The sequence below is a fragment of the Bactrocera tryoni genome, unplaced genomic scaffold, assembly GCF_016617805.1.
Source record: "Bactrocera tryoni isolate S06 unplaced genomic scaffold, CSIRO_BtryS06_freeze2 scaffold_11, whole genome shotgun sequence".
Lineage (NCBI taxonomy): Eukaryota > Metazoa > Arthropoda > Insecta > Diptera > Tephritidae > Bactrocera > Bactrocera tryoni.
Window position 1 is genome coordinate 15,698,830 of NW_024395824.1, and position 16,858 is coordinate 15,715,687.

The 16,858-nt window shown below is 36.7% G+C and overlaps 1 protein-coding gene across 3 annotated transcripts in view; it reads right to left on the reverse strand.

Annotated features, from left to right (window-relative positions):
* Positions 1-1,521: 1,521 nt before the first annotated feature.
* The window catches only part of LOC120779590, a 152,113-nt gene continuing 136,776 nt past the window's right edge, over positions 1,522-16,858 (reverse strand). For 2 of the 3 annotated variants that reach the window (XM_040111935.1, XM_040111934.1), the window contains exons 2-6: positions 10,701-13,916; positions 7,624-8,553; positions 7,401-7,566; positions 6,827-7,189; positions 1,522-6,769 (exon numbers count right to left, since the gene is read on the reverse strand). In XM_040111935.1, the coding sequence (XP_039967869.1) occupies positions 3,143-6,769; positions 6,827-7,189; positions 7,401-7,566; positions 7,624-8,553; positions 10,701-13,819 (8,205 nt within the window). In that variant the 5' untranslated portion in view covers positions 13,820-13,916 and the 3' untranslated portion in view covers positions 1,522-3,142. Of the gene's footprint in view, positions 6,770-6,826; positions 7,190-7,400; positions 7,567-7,623; positions 8,554-10,700; positions 14,484-16,858 lie in introns of all 3 variants that reach the window. The other variant, XM_040111933.1, reaches the window with a different exon arrangement.

Consider the following 16,858-nt stretch of genomic DNA (forward strand, 5'->3'; position numbering starts at 1 on the left):
AAATTTTTGTTGTTTATTTCCATTTTTTATAAACAATTTACTGTTGGTATTTTTCTGAAAAGCTGGAAAAAATTTCCTGAGCTCGCCATTTTGTGATTTAAAAAAAAATATATGTATATATTATTAGGATTATCTATTAATAAACTAATTTTTTGTCCGATTGATTTTAATGAATCTCTACGGACTGATAATAGTCACCTCAAGGAGCTTCGGTTGGAACTGAATCAACACAAAAAGCCTTTACTTTTAAATTTTTGTTCAAATCTCTGTTATGTCGAAACCTTATTTAATGATGCTATGTTGATATAGAATAAAACAATTTTCTAATAAAAAAAAACACTTGCAATTTCAATGCTCCTTTGCCACTGACTACACCTAACCCCTTATGCATTGTTTGAAAATAAAGTACATCATAACAACAAAATATGTTTAATGTTTATTACGATTGATCTACTATATGTACTTCGGTAGAAACGTAAGCATAAAAAACTAGTTTTATTTGCTTTTTACAGTTGAAAAAAGTTAAACAGGAGTTTCTTAAAAAGGGTACACTTGCTAAGCATGTTCTTACTTATCAGCATCTCTTTCTGCACAACTTACACTTTTGAATTTGCAATTGCTATGTGCAAGTAGTTGTGAACCCCTATTGCCCTTCTTTCGGCTATCAAATTTTTTAATTCAATTGCTTCGTAAAAACAGCAGCCAATAAATTTCATTACTTTTGTTTGGCTGAAGTTTTTATTTCAAACATACATACCATCCCCTAAATAGGTTTATATCCGTAACCGGATTTTTTTACTTTCAATTCAATGCAACCTTTGTTTCATATTCAGTTTGTTGTTGCTGACTTTCTATATGATTTATAAATACTGAACTAAATAATTCTCGAAATTTACAAGTTACGTAGAAATGTCATTAGTTTACGCAGTACAATTTTTAATACGTTGTTGGTTCGTCATGTTATCTTTTTATTTCATTATTTTTATTATTTTTCATCTTCACATATATTATTTTGCTATGCTTTAGTTATGTCATAAATTCTTAAATAAGTGTTAGTAGTTTCCTTTGTGTTTAGATTAATCAGTTTTTTTAGGAAAATAAAAAGTTGGTAATCACACAGTTAATTTTATTTTCATGCTTTCTTTGTTGAATTTTTAAAAATTATTGCTTTCCACATAACAGCTTTTGAAGCCATTTATGTATCAAATATTTATATACATAAAAATATATTTACTTGTTTAATATCTTAAAATTAGTTTAAAAGTGTTTTATTTTTTTATTTTCTTATCTTTCGCTTTGTTGTTTCAAATTGATTATGTACTTAGTAAAATTTTCACTCGTTATTAAGTTTATTTGAAAATTTTCTACGAATCTAAATTACCACATAATTTTCATTAGTAGTTAAATTAAATATATATGTATATAAAAGTATATCGATACATTTTATAACAAACAAATATTTGTTTAAGCCTTCTGTTCATAAATATATTAAATATGTGATTGTAGCTAAGGGCTTGCGAATTTTTTTGAGATATGATTACAAGAGAAGGGATCTAATTACATATAGCTGAACGAGCAACACTAGATAAACTCGCAGCTAGTGAAAAATTTTTAAATACATATAAAATGAATTTTGTTTATAGACATAGTGGACCATGTATCCTAAATAATTGTTTTAATAGGTTTAATATCGGATAATAAGTTTCATTTTTAGCAATTTTGTTAAGTTGGTTTAAAAAATCCTATCACAAAAAATTTTTATATTGGACATTTCAGAATTACTTCTCACGAGATCGACCATCGTGGTCGTTGCATTTTCAATTTTCCATTCATATCCATTAAATTTATGTAGTACTAAAAACTTTACTGTTTTCGATCCGACAAGCGTTACTTTCCAGCTAATCGAACAAACTATACCAGATGCTCAAACAAATGGTAGCCAACATTCCTTGTGACGCATGCGTTAGTGTTATGAGTCTTTCTTAGTGGATAAATATTTATTCGCGTTAAAAAAAACGTTGTCGTAACCTTTTATTTTTGTTTTCTATACATTACTACATGCAATTAGTTCTTTAGTTTTAAAAATTTGTATTTTCATTTGTCATTTGAACCATTCACAATAGTAAACTTGATCTAAAATATGCAAATTAAACCTCTGTAGCACTGAATGTTGATGCTATCCACTTTACGAATTCAACTCGATATCTTTGTTGCTGTTCTTAAATGAAATATTTTGACAGTAGAAAAGAAGCGATTAGCGAATCGGAGACAGATATTATTTGGTTTATTGTATCATGTTATGCGTTAGGGTTATGGTAGGACAAATCTAAAACTGAGGCGACAACAGCCATTTCCGAAGATTATATTTATGTATCCTAAGAGCGATCTCACTTGAACAGCTTAGAACGCTTGATTATAAGATTCTGAAAAATGGACATAGAGCTTTGAGCGTACAACAAATTTGTTAAGACGGCTAAAGTCAATTTTGGCTACGTCTACTTCTTCACCAAACTTATGACTTCCGAGATGTCTCAACCTCAGTCTTGCAAAAGCTGAACAATGAGGAGAAATTTAGTGGATGTTTTGTTTATTTTGTTATGAAAAATAAATTAATATTTACTTATGTATAAACAGAGTCACATTCAATTGTGTGTATGAATTCCCATGATGTTTACAGTGGCATTTGAAGTGAAGAAAAAGCAGGTATTCTATTGTATAAATGAGGTCATGTAGATAGATACGTAATACATTACTTCATTTGAATATATGATACGAATTTTGGTCTATGATAAAGAGCGTATTTATCCTGGCTTTCCTAAGTCCCCTAAAACAATCAAATATAAATATATGTCTTATTATTCGTACAAGAAGACAGGCAGATGGTGTCACAAAAGATCAGCCAGTTGGAAACGACTTCCGAATCTTAGTCTTTGGTTGTCTTAAATTGCTTAAATAACATTTTAATACATATGTATACAGATGTGATGTATACGTATGTAAATTTGCTTATAAAATGGGTATTTCCAAAGGATTACAATTATGCTTTAAGCTGATAGTTAAACAATACTTTTCATTTGCTTTCGCCATAGCTCAACTTTTCTCAATCATATGCATACACGTAATTTATATTTTTTGATCATCATCAGAACCCGCCGTAACCACTTATATCGGAGGGTTTCAGTCGATCAAACATCGATAACGGATGTGTTGCATGAGGATGATGACCGGGGTGATGAGTATGATAAACGGCAGCAGCAGCAGCGGCTGCAGCAGCAGCTGCCGCAGCGGCGGTTACCGCACCGGGTGGTGGTGGTGCACTCGTTTCCGGGGACTGTGTATGATGAGAATGCATTGCTGTTGGATAATTACTTTGGGCTGCAGCTACTGCTGCAACAGCTACTTGACTTCCATAACCGTAGGGATAATTGGGACTGGGTAAATGGATAGGAGCATTTTGCGGTGCACCGGTAACGGTGGTCGTACAATAAGGATTGCCGTAATCGTTATTAGTACTGTGTTGCGCTGTTGCACCGTATGGTGAGTGATGATGATGATGGTGTGCCGGGTGATGTGTCAAGGGGTGATGATGATGTGTCGGTGCTGGAGCATACATTGAATTAACGCCTGCCATATGCGGGGGCAAATGTGCATGTGAATACATTTGTTGATGCGCAACATGGTGGTGCGCTGCGTGATGAGCCGCCACGACAGCGGCAGTGCTGGGTGATGTCTGTAAATGATTGGCGGGTGAATTCACAGCGGCAGCAGCTAAGGCAGCAGCGGCAATAAAGTTTGAATGGTGATATACATTGCTTGCGGCAGCTGCCGATGTTGTTGTCGACAATGAAGCATAATTGTTGTGGCTGCTACAACTATTACTGGGCGTAACAGATGAGGCGGCTAAATTGCTTACTGAAAAGTTGTTGGAACTCATATTGTGTATATTCGTGGTTGTTACGTTGTTATACAGGCTAGTTGGTGTTGTTGAAGTATTGATAGTCCCACTGCTTGTTGGTGTACATCCGTTTGCAGAGTCTTCACCCAAACTATTGTCGGCAGGACTATTTGTATGGCTAGCTGAGCTTGTCATTGGCGTTGAAGATAATAAAACATCTGATATTAGGGGCGTGCTTACTGAATTTCCGTAAGGTTGATGTAAGGAAACTTGCTGTTGTTGTGTATGATGATGGTGGGGTGACATCATTATTGGTGATGAAGCAGCTGAGGAGTTAAGTCGATGAATACTATAATTGCGCGGAGAATTCGCGCTATATAAACCATTAACTGGGAGCGGGGTGTTGCTGCCGCTGCTATTGTTACCCGGTATTGTATCAATTGTATCGGATATAGCAGGAATCGGATTTATTGTGCTGTTTGGTGTGCAATAAGGATCGGTATGTATGTCAATCGCTGTATCAATTGCAATCATGTGCGGTTGTCGCTGATGAATATGCTGTTGTTGTTGCTGTTGCTGTAAACTTTGTAAGCGATTCTCAACTGCTGCATTTACCCCGCTATTTTCTATCGCTGGTGGTATGGGTACTGAGTTATTATCTGACAGTGAAGGAATTTGATCGACTAGTGACTCCAGGCCAGAGAGGCTTTTGCTAGTCACATCTGTAGGTAAACGTGAGTGATGATGAGATATATGACTGTGCTGATGCTCAGTACTATTTTGCTGTTGTTGCTGATTAGGGTGCTGCATATGATGTTGCCTTTGCTGCTGTTGGTGATGTAAATGTGGTGATGTGACGCTATAATTACCACCAACAATATCATCGTAGCGGTGCTGCCGCAACCATTGTGCATGCATAGGCGTTGTTGATTGTTCCCGGTGGGGATGTACTGAATGCTGTAATTGCTGAATATGATGCAACTGGTGTTGCTGTTGCTCAAAATTCATAATCTGTTCTTGTTCTTGTATTTGTTCTGGTAGGTGATGAGTATATTGTGCTGACAATGAAATGGCTGAGTGCGGTGACATCCATTGCTGATAGTGATCGTTCGCTTGATGATCAGACGATGACTCGTTTACCGGACTAGCATATGGAGTGCCCTGTTGCAACTGCTGATGTTGTTGTATACGTGATTCCATTTCAGTTGGCCGCTGATGACGTATTTCTGTGCCGTGTTCATTTGCAAGAGCCCCACCTGCAGCTGGCGGTTCAAAGTCCACTGTAGATATGTTTGGTGAGCTTGGAGGTGGAGACTCACCCAATTGCGTTTCGTGAGAGGCAGTTATAGATACTTGTATAGTTGCGTTGGCTGGCATTTCATTTACAAGTTCATTTGAAGTTATTGCGTGTGGCGTGGATACATTTGATCCATCATGGAGTTCCGAGCCATTCGAGTTTATGACAGCAATATGTTTACTGCTGTAATAGCTGTTGCTGTTGTTGCCGCTAGTATCCCTTTGAGTTGCTGCTAAATTCGTGGGACTTTCCATGATGCTGCTGACATTCTCATGCAATTTATCGCAATGTTGTTGATGTGTGGGTGATGTAGATTGCGTTGAAGTTGGCGGTGTTATACCAGAATATGAGCAATTTAGTGCTGGTGATCTCATTGGCGAACTTGATGTGTACATTTGTTGCGTCGACTGTTGTTGTTGCTGCTTTGGCATTTCCTTATTGCTATAAATTGCATTTACGTGCTGATGCATGCGTTTAGACAAATTATTATCCATGCCGCTAAGTGACGGAATTGGCATTGCATGTGACTCTCCCTGTATTAATGTATTTTGATTTTGCTGAGCTTCATTTGTTGGTTTCACTTTCTTTGGTCTGCCGCGCTTCTTCTTTGGCGTCTCACAGTTACCGTTAACTATGCCAACACCGGCACTACCCAAAAGGGCATCGCTGCCACATTGACCAGGTACGCCACCACCCATCATTGACAAATTCAATATGTTGCCAAAATCGTTAGTGTTGGACATTTGTCCCAAAATTTGCATGCGATTACGAGAGACTGTATCAATAGAATCCACGTCTTTAATCTTTTTTGGACGCCCCCGCTTTTTTTTTTCCGGTGGCGGTTGTACGTAACTTGCAGTTATCATGTAGTTTTCATTTCGTTGCTGCAAACTGGAACTTATAACTGAAGTGCCTGGCGGTAGTGATGGCGGTGGCCCAGGGCCAGGCGTATGAGCAGCAATATTGTGGCCACGTTCATTCTCATTTGTCGTATATATGTAGGTAGATTCCGTAGAACTCCCTTGAAATCTAGGAAATTTCTCTGGCTCCTGGCGGATAGAACAACTCTCATTCGGCATAGTATTACCATCTCTGCTGATACCTCCACCATTATTCATCACGGCGCCACTGCCGTCGCTAGTGTTAGGGCAACCACCACAATTGGCAGCATCGGCACAAAGTCCACTGATATCTTTGCCATCGTTGCCTATCTCACCGGCACCGGCTCCATGATGTTGGGTCGACGCACCTGTTTCAATGTCGTTCATTGTTTGCATTGGCATACTTTTGTATGCCATAGCCAAACCGTCTGTTGCATTAAGTATACCCGCACCACTGTGAGCTCCACATAAAACCTCTACTGCTGAAGTAATAGTAACAGAATTCTTCTCATTCTCTTGCTCACAAACCTGCTTAATTTTTTGTTCTGTGAATATACATTCCGACTCGTCCATATGTGGTATTAATCCATTCAAGTAGTCCCGAAACTTTTTAAGCGCAGCATAGAAGGGCACCTTATCTGCTGCTCGCGGCAATTGTGCGCATCTTGCCGATGATGATGGCATAACCCATACATACTGTAATGCAAATAAATATTGAGGTCTATAAATAATATAATATGTCTTGTAACCTACGGTATCGGTACCCTCTACGCACTCTGGCTGGCGACCAAAATTAAAGTCTTTCTTTCCAGAAAAAACTTCAAATATTAATTTCCCATTAAATACGGCAATTTTAGGACGAAATCGCTGAAGCTTTTCAACTAAAATGCGGCTACCCTCTTTGATTTCCTTACGGGTGAGGTCGGCAGAGCCCTTAGTGGCACGTTGTACCATATTTGTGAATCCAATACCGTATTTTAATAGTTTGTAATCCTGTTCAGCGCTCATTTGTTCTCTTGTAAGACCGGATAGGTATAAGCATTTCCAAAAATGGTTGCCAGGTCCAGCATAATGATGCCCTTTATATGCAGCAAATAAGCCTGGATTAATTCCAATCTGTAAGTACATGAATTGTCAAGAGTCTAAATAGTACAATTACACTATGGTTAATGCAGATTTAGATCTAACGGCTATGATTATAACACTTTCGCAATTCGACTTAACCTACAAATACAAAAATCTAGATACAAAACTCTAGACTGCGTTTATATAAAGTTAATAACTTAAAGTTATTTAGAGCCATGTTCAATTGGAAATTTACACTCACTATGACTATATCAAGATTTTCACATAAATGGTCGGGTAGTGTACGCTTAACGACTTCCTCTTCGGACATTCCGTTGAAACGGTCGTGTTTCTTGCGCTCCTTCGACTTAAGCAGACCGGTAGCATGATTTTCACTTGAATTTTTCAGCGTGTTGTCAGCAATGCAGCTTTAAAACCATACGAATATGTTATTTAAAGTAGTGCTATTTTTTGATGTTACTTACATGGATGGCAATTCTCCGTTTGGACCAGGCGCTATACCGCATTCGTTGCTGCCAGTTAGAAATTGTAAAGATAACGGCAATGTATTGTCGGTGTTTGGCTGAATTTTCTTTTTGCGACCACGCTTCTTTTGTGGTGGCCTGAGGATCACATTGCTTTCCGTAAAAATTAATTGGTTTGGCGTGTGGGATTGTTGCGGAAGTTGCAGCTGATGCAAGTTTTGATGTATCACAGTCTGTTCCAACATTTCAGCATCGCTTAATCCATTTCCAGATGTTGGTTTCATTTTTAAATTATATTCCATTGATTGGGGTAATTCGTTGTTGGCCGCATGCAACTGCTGCTGCTGTTGTGGTTGGTTTTGGTGTTGTTGTTGTTGATTTTGAATACTATACATATCACTCACATTATGACTCATTATATTAGTGGGTGCACAAATATAAGATTCTACAGTTGCATCACTAATTTTAACAGTCTTAACATTAAGTTGTGCGTCCTGCGGCATATTAATAGTCCTTTTATTTGCACTGTTACTAGTATTGGAAACTCCTGTAATTGTTCCCGCTATGTCTTCCATATAGGAATATGAATCCGCAGGCAAAATTTCTTTCCCGTTTAAACCTGATATTTCGTCGCTTTGATTAACTGTATTGTCCATTCCTTGCAGTGTTCCTTGTGTATTACTCTGCGGCGATTGTTGTTGTTGGTTATTTACATCACTAGCAGTGGTGCTTTGGAGAGGCTGCTGTATTTCCATTTGTTGCTCTTCATACTTCCGTTGAGGTATAATATTGATACCATGCTGCATCTGATGTTGTGGCGTCACCGAATGTGTTGATGAACTGTGGGAATTTGGGGTAAGCACATCGCCGGCGCTCGTCTCATACCCATCATCTTGATTTTCATGCTTAACGTGATTTGGTGAAAGACCACTGTAATAAAACATAAAGTTGACTAAAATTCGGGGTATCATTTTAACAATGCTACATGTACATCAATTGTGTACTCGAAAAAGTCTTTTCGTATTTTGTCAATAGATGTCGTTGCAGTCGTATATCTTGATGCTACCAACAACATTGTGTCATACCATATAGTGTGGAAAAGGTGAGATGTAGATTCAAGTTCAGGGAAGTTGGAAGCTGTTCAAAAAGCAGTGAAAGTAATGAAGAAATTTGCTATATTTTGCAAATTTTGGGTAAAAAAGAGAAGAATGACATGCAAGCTATCAATGAAATTTGTGAAGTTTACGGAGACGATGCTATATCAGTTCGTGTGGCACAACAAAGGTTCGTCCGCTTCCGTTCTGGAAATTTCGAATTACGCTGATGAAAGTTTTACATTGATGGAAAATGTCTCTAGCGGAAAAATGGCAAAAAGCGGTCGACCAAAATGGTAATAATTTGTTTATTTATTTATGATAAATATAAAAAGATAAGTAAAAATTTGATTAGAAATACGAACAGACTTTTTCGACTACCAATATTTAACTGAATTTGAATGTGAACCCTTTCATCTATGACATTTTTAAGTCATACAAAGGAATTGTATAGTACATATAAATACAAATTAAATCAGAAAGCAATGCCTTATTTATTTTTTTATTTTTTTTTTTTAATAGGCGGTTCTATGGCAGTCATATGTATGATAAAGTTTTCCGATTTTCTTTATTTTCACTGCTATTGTAAAGTATACATTGGAGGCTATTCTGCAAAATTTCGAACTATTAGTTTTTAATTCATTGCTGCTGGTTGTATATGTATGATATAGTTCCCCGATTTTCTTCATTTTCACTGTCACTGTTAAGCACACTCTTAATTCTTACTCTTGGCTTTTTAATTAAAAATTATTATTATTTCGATAAATGATCAATAGAATATCAAAATGCACCTACGAATTAAATTTCATTCGAATATCTCAAAAACTGACGAACAAAAAATTATGATCCCTAAACAACTTCGCCCTAAAGATCGCTAGCTCGAAACCAGTGTTAGACCCATAGTCCTTTGGGAAAAATTGTTCAGAATGATCCATAGAAGTTTTCCCGCACACGCGATTTTATAAAAAAATCGACCGTAATAATGTACATATGTATGTATATCACCTAAAAGCTTGGCATACCTCATTGTTAAGACCATATGCGTAATATGTATGATTCCACATCTGCGGTTCGTTGTCTTGAGATATAGTGTCAAATTTACTTATACTGTTGTTTGTTTTTATAAAAATATTATGATCAAATTACTTTAGAACTTAATAGTACTAATATGTGTATGTGATAAAGTGGTTCGATCTGAACAATTTGTTTAACAATTTAAGCGATGTCTTGGGTAAAATTTCTATGCCAAATTTCGTAAAGATCACTTGTCAAATTAAAATGTTTCCTATACAAGTTTTTACAAAAGTTTTTTTTTTTTTGAACTATTAATTTTTTTCAGTCCCGTCCCGAAATTTCCTTGGAAATAACATAAAAAAAATTCCCTGAAAATTTTAGCCCTTAATATTAACATTAAGAACTGGATCAAGGCCTGTAAAAATTTACCATACAAAATACACTACAATCCTGAGTTTTTATCTTTAAATTCCTACAGATCAGAGGCATTTGATGGCATTGCTTTGACTTTAGACGCATATTTCTCAGAAATGTTCACTCTGCAAAAGTGCCCAGTGCAACAAAGTCGTAACTCACACCGGCTAGGTAGTACGGGGCTCTAAACCCGATTTCTTCAAGAGTTTCGCATATTTTTGTATATATTTTGTAAATGACAAGAGCTATGGAAAAAACGTACATGACAAATTTGTAGGAAATTTTATTTGCTATAAAAAGGGTCCGAGGTCAAAATCGCTATCATTATTACTTCTCGAGATATTCAGCTTTTTAAGTTAAGCTGTATGCAATTTTCATAGCTTTTTTCATACATACCATCTATCTATATATTCAATATACATATACATATATGTATATGTCTAGCCTAAAGTTTTAACAATGTGGATATATTATAACATATTCAAAACTTTTCCACAATTAAATTACATGTATTTATAATTAAATTTAGTAAATAGCTTCTCATACACTACTCACAGTTTATAGGTTGCATGGGGATCTTCTGAGAATTCGTCTATTATGAGGTCATCAATACTAGTGGGTGGCGGACGATTTATACGTTTCAAATCCATTGATATATGTGATTGTGGATGGTGCTGTTTTTTTGTTATTAAAATGAAATTTGTCTGCATTTGTTGTTGTTGTTGCTGCTGATGTTGATTATGAAGGTGTTGTTGTTCTTGATGAAATTGTTGCTGGTGTTGTTGATATTCATGGAGTTGTAATTGTTCTTGCAGTCGGGTCTGTTCGGTAGTGTGATGTAAATACGCAATTAAATGCTGCTGCTGTTCCTCATCATGTCTTTGCTCAAGCTGATGCTGTTGCTCAAAATGTTGAATCTGCTGATGGCTATGACGCAATGCATCATGCAACGGATGTAATTGTTGTTGGTGGCTTTGTAAGTTATAATCATGCAAGGAAATTTGTTGTACTACTTGAGATGCATCATGAGGATATTGCTGTTGGTGGTGATGCCGATTAAACTCTTCTTGCTGTTGATGATCTTGTAGTTGTTGACGCTGCTGGTGCTGCATTTGTTGGCATAGCTCCTCCTGCATAAAGTGTTGAATGTCCTGACTCCCTTGTCTTTGCTGTTGTAACTGTAATTCAGTATTGTAGATATTCGTGCCGATCAGTGAGACAGAAGCATCGATGGACTGCCGCGTTATGTATTCACTTCCGTGTTGTTTTTTTGAAAGATGCATCTGATGCTCTTTATCATTAAAATCGATGACATTTTGTTTGCTGACAGCATGCTGTTGGTGTTGGTTCTTTAACGGTTTCTCGTTGATATCGTCTGATATCTTGTAACACAACTCAGCTGTCGCCGACAGGCAGGCCTCTGAACCACCATCAGCAGTGGATTGGCAAAAATGATTGCTATTGTTATATCGTTGGTAGGGCTCGTTAGACGTTGGGTCCCAGTGCTCATTGCGGTTATCTAAATTGTCGCTCGTGTTGCTGTGTGGAGGTGCGTAAGTCGTTGCTGGTGCTGATGCCCCTAACTCCTGAGAATTGTTCAAATTATAGGTACTTTCGCCTAACATATTGGCATTGACTATGTTTGTAGATGGCACTTGTGCCAAATGTTTGCCGTTTTCGCAATTATCAACGGTACTAGCTGCATCTACAGTTGCAACTGGTGTTGTTATTACTTCAGAAGAATCTGATTTTATAACACGAGAATTAGGAATTTTATTAATAGTAACATTTGTTGTTACACAATCTTTTGTAGTCGTGGTAGTACTAATAGTAGTAGTAGTAGTAGTAGCAGTAGCAGTAGTGGTAGTAGAAGTGGTACTAATGGTACAAATAGTTCTATTACTTATATCATTAACATTTGTAGCAGTTGTTGATACTGTTGTTAATGCTGAGATTTTGGTCTTACTCGTTTCGCCTAATGATAAGGCATATCGATTAACTCCTGCTTTTTCGATATACGCCTCATCATGTTGTTCAACATAATTCGAATCCTTGCTCGTCTTAGCGTTGGTGCTGACACTATCAATTTCATCGTAGACGTCATCCATATTTTTGTTGTGGCTTCGTGACGGCTGCATTGAATGTGTAGTTTCGTTCAAGTTAAGAGACGTATTGCGATTACTCATGCCTTTAATATTTGTGGACATTGGCACTACCCCTGCCAACTGCTGTGAGTTACTATCACCTGAACGCTCCTGTGTATACACAGACTGCTGGCTGTTGTGATCCTTTATAGAATGCAATTGGCTGGATACATATGTTTGTTCTCTATTATACTTCTTTATTTTTTCCTTTACAGCGCTTTCACTTGCGCAGCCCTTGTCGTTATTAGCAATATTATTAGCACTGTTTTCAGCATTAGTTACATTGCCATTCGTATTACTGTGTTGCCAACAGCTGACAGCTGAAACATTTTCATATTGCTTTAAGTCTACATCACTGTCAACGTTCGGGCTTGTTTTCGTTGCTGATAGCTCGTTTCCATCACGGGTTGTATTCATTGAATCATATCTATAGCTATGGGTACGTTGTGCAAGACCGTTTGCTTGTGTGCTTTCTATGAATGTCGAATAGGGTGCCACAGGTCTACGATCGGCCTCATTGAATTCGTGTAAGTTACAATTCTGTTTCTTATCGGTAGATTCAAGATCTAGTATTGTGCTTTGTAGTACATACGGTTGATGTAGTTCTTGGTGTTTTGACAATTGCATATCTGAATTGAACGGCACATTTTCTTCCCAGGGCCGAGGATTGCATGGTGCTGTTTTCGTAGTAGCATCATTAGTACGCGTTTCATTATGATCGCCATACTGATTACTCTGAAATCTATTACTATCTGTGCACTCCTTTCCATTATAAAACATTCCGGCCATATATTGTGTAGGGGAATTAGTTGATGTTTCCCGCATTTTCAAACTATTATTATCGTTTAGAATTCCGAAATTATTATACTCTAGCACACTTGATGCGTCAGTGTCAAGTCGTTGCTTACCTAGTTGGTCTCCCAACATATCTTGACCTTCAAGCTCTCTAGAACTGCTGTTATCAGAATTAAAAAGCCCATTTTCACAACCATCGGCATGTTCATTATGAGCATCATCTTCACAGCAATTAGAACTTGAAATATCCCGTTTTTTTACCACTTTTTGGGCCATGCGTTTGCGATATTTATTTATCAACGCGCGTTTGCTTTGAACCCGGTAACAAGCGTTTTCATCTTGTTTTAACCGCTTGCGTTCCAAAGCATAACTGCTCTTGCTAACTTTTGTGACAGTTTCTTGCTTGAGACCAGTTATAGATGAACGCAGTAGCTTTTTTGCATGTGCTTCGCCATCGTTCACATAAGGACTACTACTTTCGATATTGCTACTGTCGTAATTTGATGAAACAAACTCTAAGAGATGCAAGTTCTTAGAAAACACTGTTGTTTTATCACCCTCGTCTGTCATGCATACTAGACGACTTTGTGCCTCCATTTGAAGCTTTTCCTTGAGCTCTTGTTCATGTTGTAGTTGATGCTGCTGTTGCGATTTGTTGCGTGTTATACGGCTGTGATCTTCTTCAGTTAAATAACGTTTACGTTTGCGGTCCCGTTCACGTTCAGTTATATCCATTTTGTTGATGCCGCTTTTACTAATATTGTCACTGTTATCGTTTAATATACACTCGCTACTCGCATCAAAGGAAACAGCGTCCACCTTCAGCACCCCACTGTAATTAGAGTCGGACAAATTATTCGAAAAATTCTCAGTTCCCGGCAATTGTAAGGTAATGTATTGGGGGTCATTTCGTGTTCCAGTGTAGTTTCTAATCTGATAGTATCATCTAATGTATATTGTATTTGATTGGAGTTTTAAGCTTGTTTAAAGTCGATTTATCAGGTGTAATGCCTTATATTTTTTCTGTTCTTTTTTCTGTTACGTTGTTGCTAGTTTCATTGCTTATATCTAAATTATAACTCTTATTTTTCTGGAGAATGGTGAATAAGTGCTGATCAATTAAGGTAATATTGTCAGCCTTTTTGGATAGAAATGGGCTAAGTGTTTCTTGTAAATTGCGTTTTCCACTATTCTGCTTATATTCGTTGATAATGTCAATTTCGCTGGCTGTATTGAGTGGATGTTGTCGTCTCCCTATACAATGCTATCGTTTGCATATTTTACCCCTTGCATAGAATTGTGTAATCCAGTCATGGAACGACCCCTCCAGTTTCTCTGACGACTGTCTAACTAAAATTTTCCGCTTAGCTGTTGCACCAAATGTTCGGACTCGTGCCACCTAACAAGAAGGACATATAGTTTATGTACGCTAAAGTTTTGTTAATCATAAATTTCTTTCTTGTTGATTTAGGTTTGTTGTGTTTTTGACAAAATAAACGATTGATCGCTTCTGTAATTTAATATTTCCTTATTTCTTTACAACATTCTCATATGCACATTTCTTGCGGTTCCCACCGGACTTTGACCTAAGTTTTGTTCACCTAGCGATTACTCGCAACATCTACAAATAATCGTGATAGACACAAATTTATTTGCATATATCAAGATTAGATGATCCTACCAGCGCTAATTTAAGTTAAACTTTAGATACATTGACAAAGCTTGGTGGTACAAATGTTCCTTGTTCTCACGAGGTTGGTATTGCGGATGAGCAACATCGGACCATTGTCATGTACAAAAAACGCCGTTAATCAAAAAAAAAAAATTAAGTGCTCTATCTTAGTTCAAAATTAAGGTACAAAACTTAAAAATGGTTTGAATTATCGCGGTGTGGAAAAATATTTGTATTTTAAAAAAGAAGCGACGTTAACTTCGGCTGAACCGAAGCTATAATATCCTTTACAGATTCATTTCTTAAAGCAACTACATATATGGTATGTAAGAGTATAAACAATCTAAAAAGCTAACCGACCAACACTTTGCATACAACGGACAACATTTTGTTGGTTCATTCTATCCACGATGTTTGATGTAACAACCTAATAAATAAAGAAATTTGGTTTTATGAAAAACTTCATCTTAATCGGTCAATTTGAATGACAGCTATATGCGATAATGTTCCGATCTGAACAATTTACTCCGATTCTTTCAAGTGGAGAATTTTTTTCGCGTAAGAAAACGTTACAGTAACCCTTTATTTGTAATTTTATTTGTCACTTGAACCATTCAAAATAGTAAATCTGATTTAAAGTATGTCAAACAAAAACTTGATGGCACTAAAGACAGCGGTTATACGACTGTAATGAGGTATACGCATACTCTCTTGTACGAATTCAACTCGATAACTTAGTTGTTGGATTTACATTTACTTTTCTTTACAAGAGAGCAGAGAAATGGGGAATCGAATACAGAGTTTTGAACTTTGTTACACATTATGTTAGAAAGTCGCTTTTGCAACCCACAAAGTGTTCTTTGCCCAAAACTGTAAAAGGTTTTAACAACGTAAAAATACAAAACCATCATTTGCTACAAGGCATTAAAGTAGGGAAGGCATCTATGGCTTTAAAATGTTTAATAAGTGGACAAGGCCCCGCCTTTAATAAGTTTGAAGTGTATATCTCATAAAACACTAAACTTAATCAAAATTACTGAGAACAATTTCTTTTCTAGAACATTGTCAGACAATGTTAAATGGGATGATAACCAAGCTTACTCCTCATATACAAGTAGAAAACAACCAAAAATTTAAAAACTCCCCGAATAAATACTGATTTGGTAATGGTGTACAATTGTGACAAAAGCGGGTTAATTCCTTCCAATAGTTTCCATAGCACTCATATACAAAAAATTTCGAACAGTCAATGTTCGATATCATAATAAAATTCAGACGGAATCTATTTTTAAGCAGAGCGTACCCTTGAATAACCCCAATATACAAATATAAAAATGTTCAATTTCCCGCAACATGTTTTTTAGTTTCGTACGCTTAGCCGTTAATTGTAACACCTAAAATAATCGCGATAGATGTAGCGTTACATATATACATATGTTTATACAAATGTTCGGGATGACAAGACGAGTTGAATTCTGAATGACTGTCTGTCTGTCTGCCGATCCGCCCAAAGGTTAACTTGAGTAAAAATAAAAATATCTTCAAAAACATAGTACTTTCCTGTTACCCAAGTGGAGTTGGGAGCTATAACTAAACTCCCAATTAAGTACCGTTATTTGTTACAAAAGACGCATCTGTGGATTAAAAATTTATTTTAAAAAAGTGGGCGTGGCCCGCCCTCCTAAAGGTTTAATGAGCATAACTCAGAAACTGTTTAATCTACACTCATGGCCACGCCAACCTTACCACTATATCTTCTTAAAATGTTTTTTTTGGTCTTTTCCGTTCGTCCGGGATTTTTTTTAAATTTGGTTTTTTTGGTAAGCACAAGAAAAACTTAATTATGTTATCTAATTATAATTATAGTTTTTAATTTATTACGTTTATTGAGTAAAACACAAATTAGCTTTTCTGTGCTTGTACAAAAGCAGGTGATTTTATTGTTTTTAAAGGGATGTACCCAGCGTTTGAAAAAATTCGCTACACCCGCAGCATTTCATTTCGCTATCGCTGCCGCTCTTACTTTGCCGGGAGCCACAGCAGAGCCATAGCATAACATGTAAAAGTATGTGATCTGCTCTGCTCCGAGTTTTGTTAGGTAA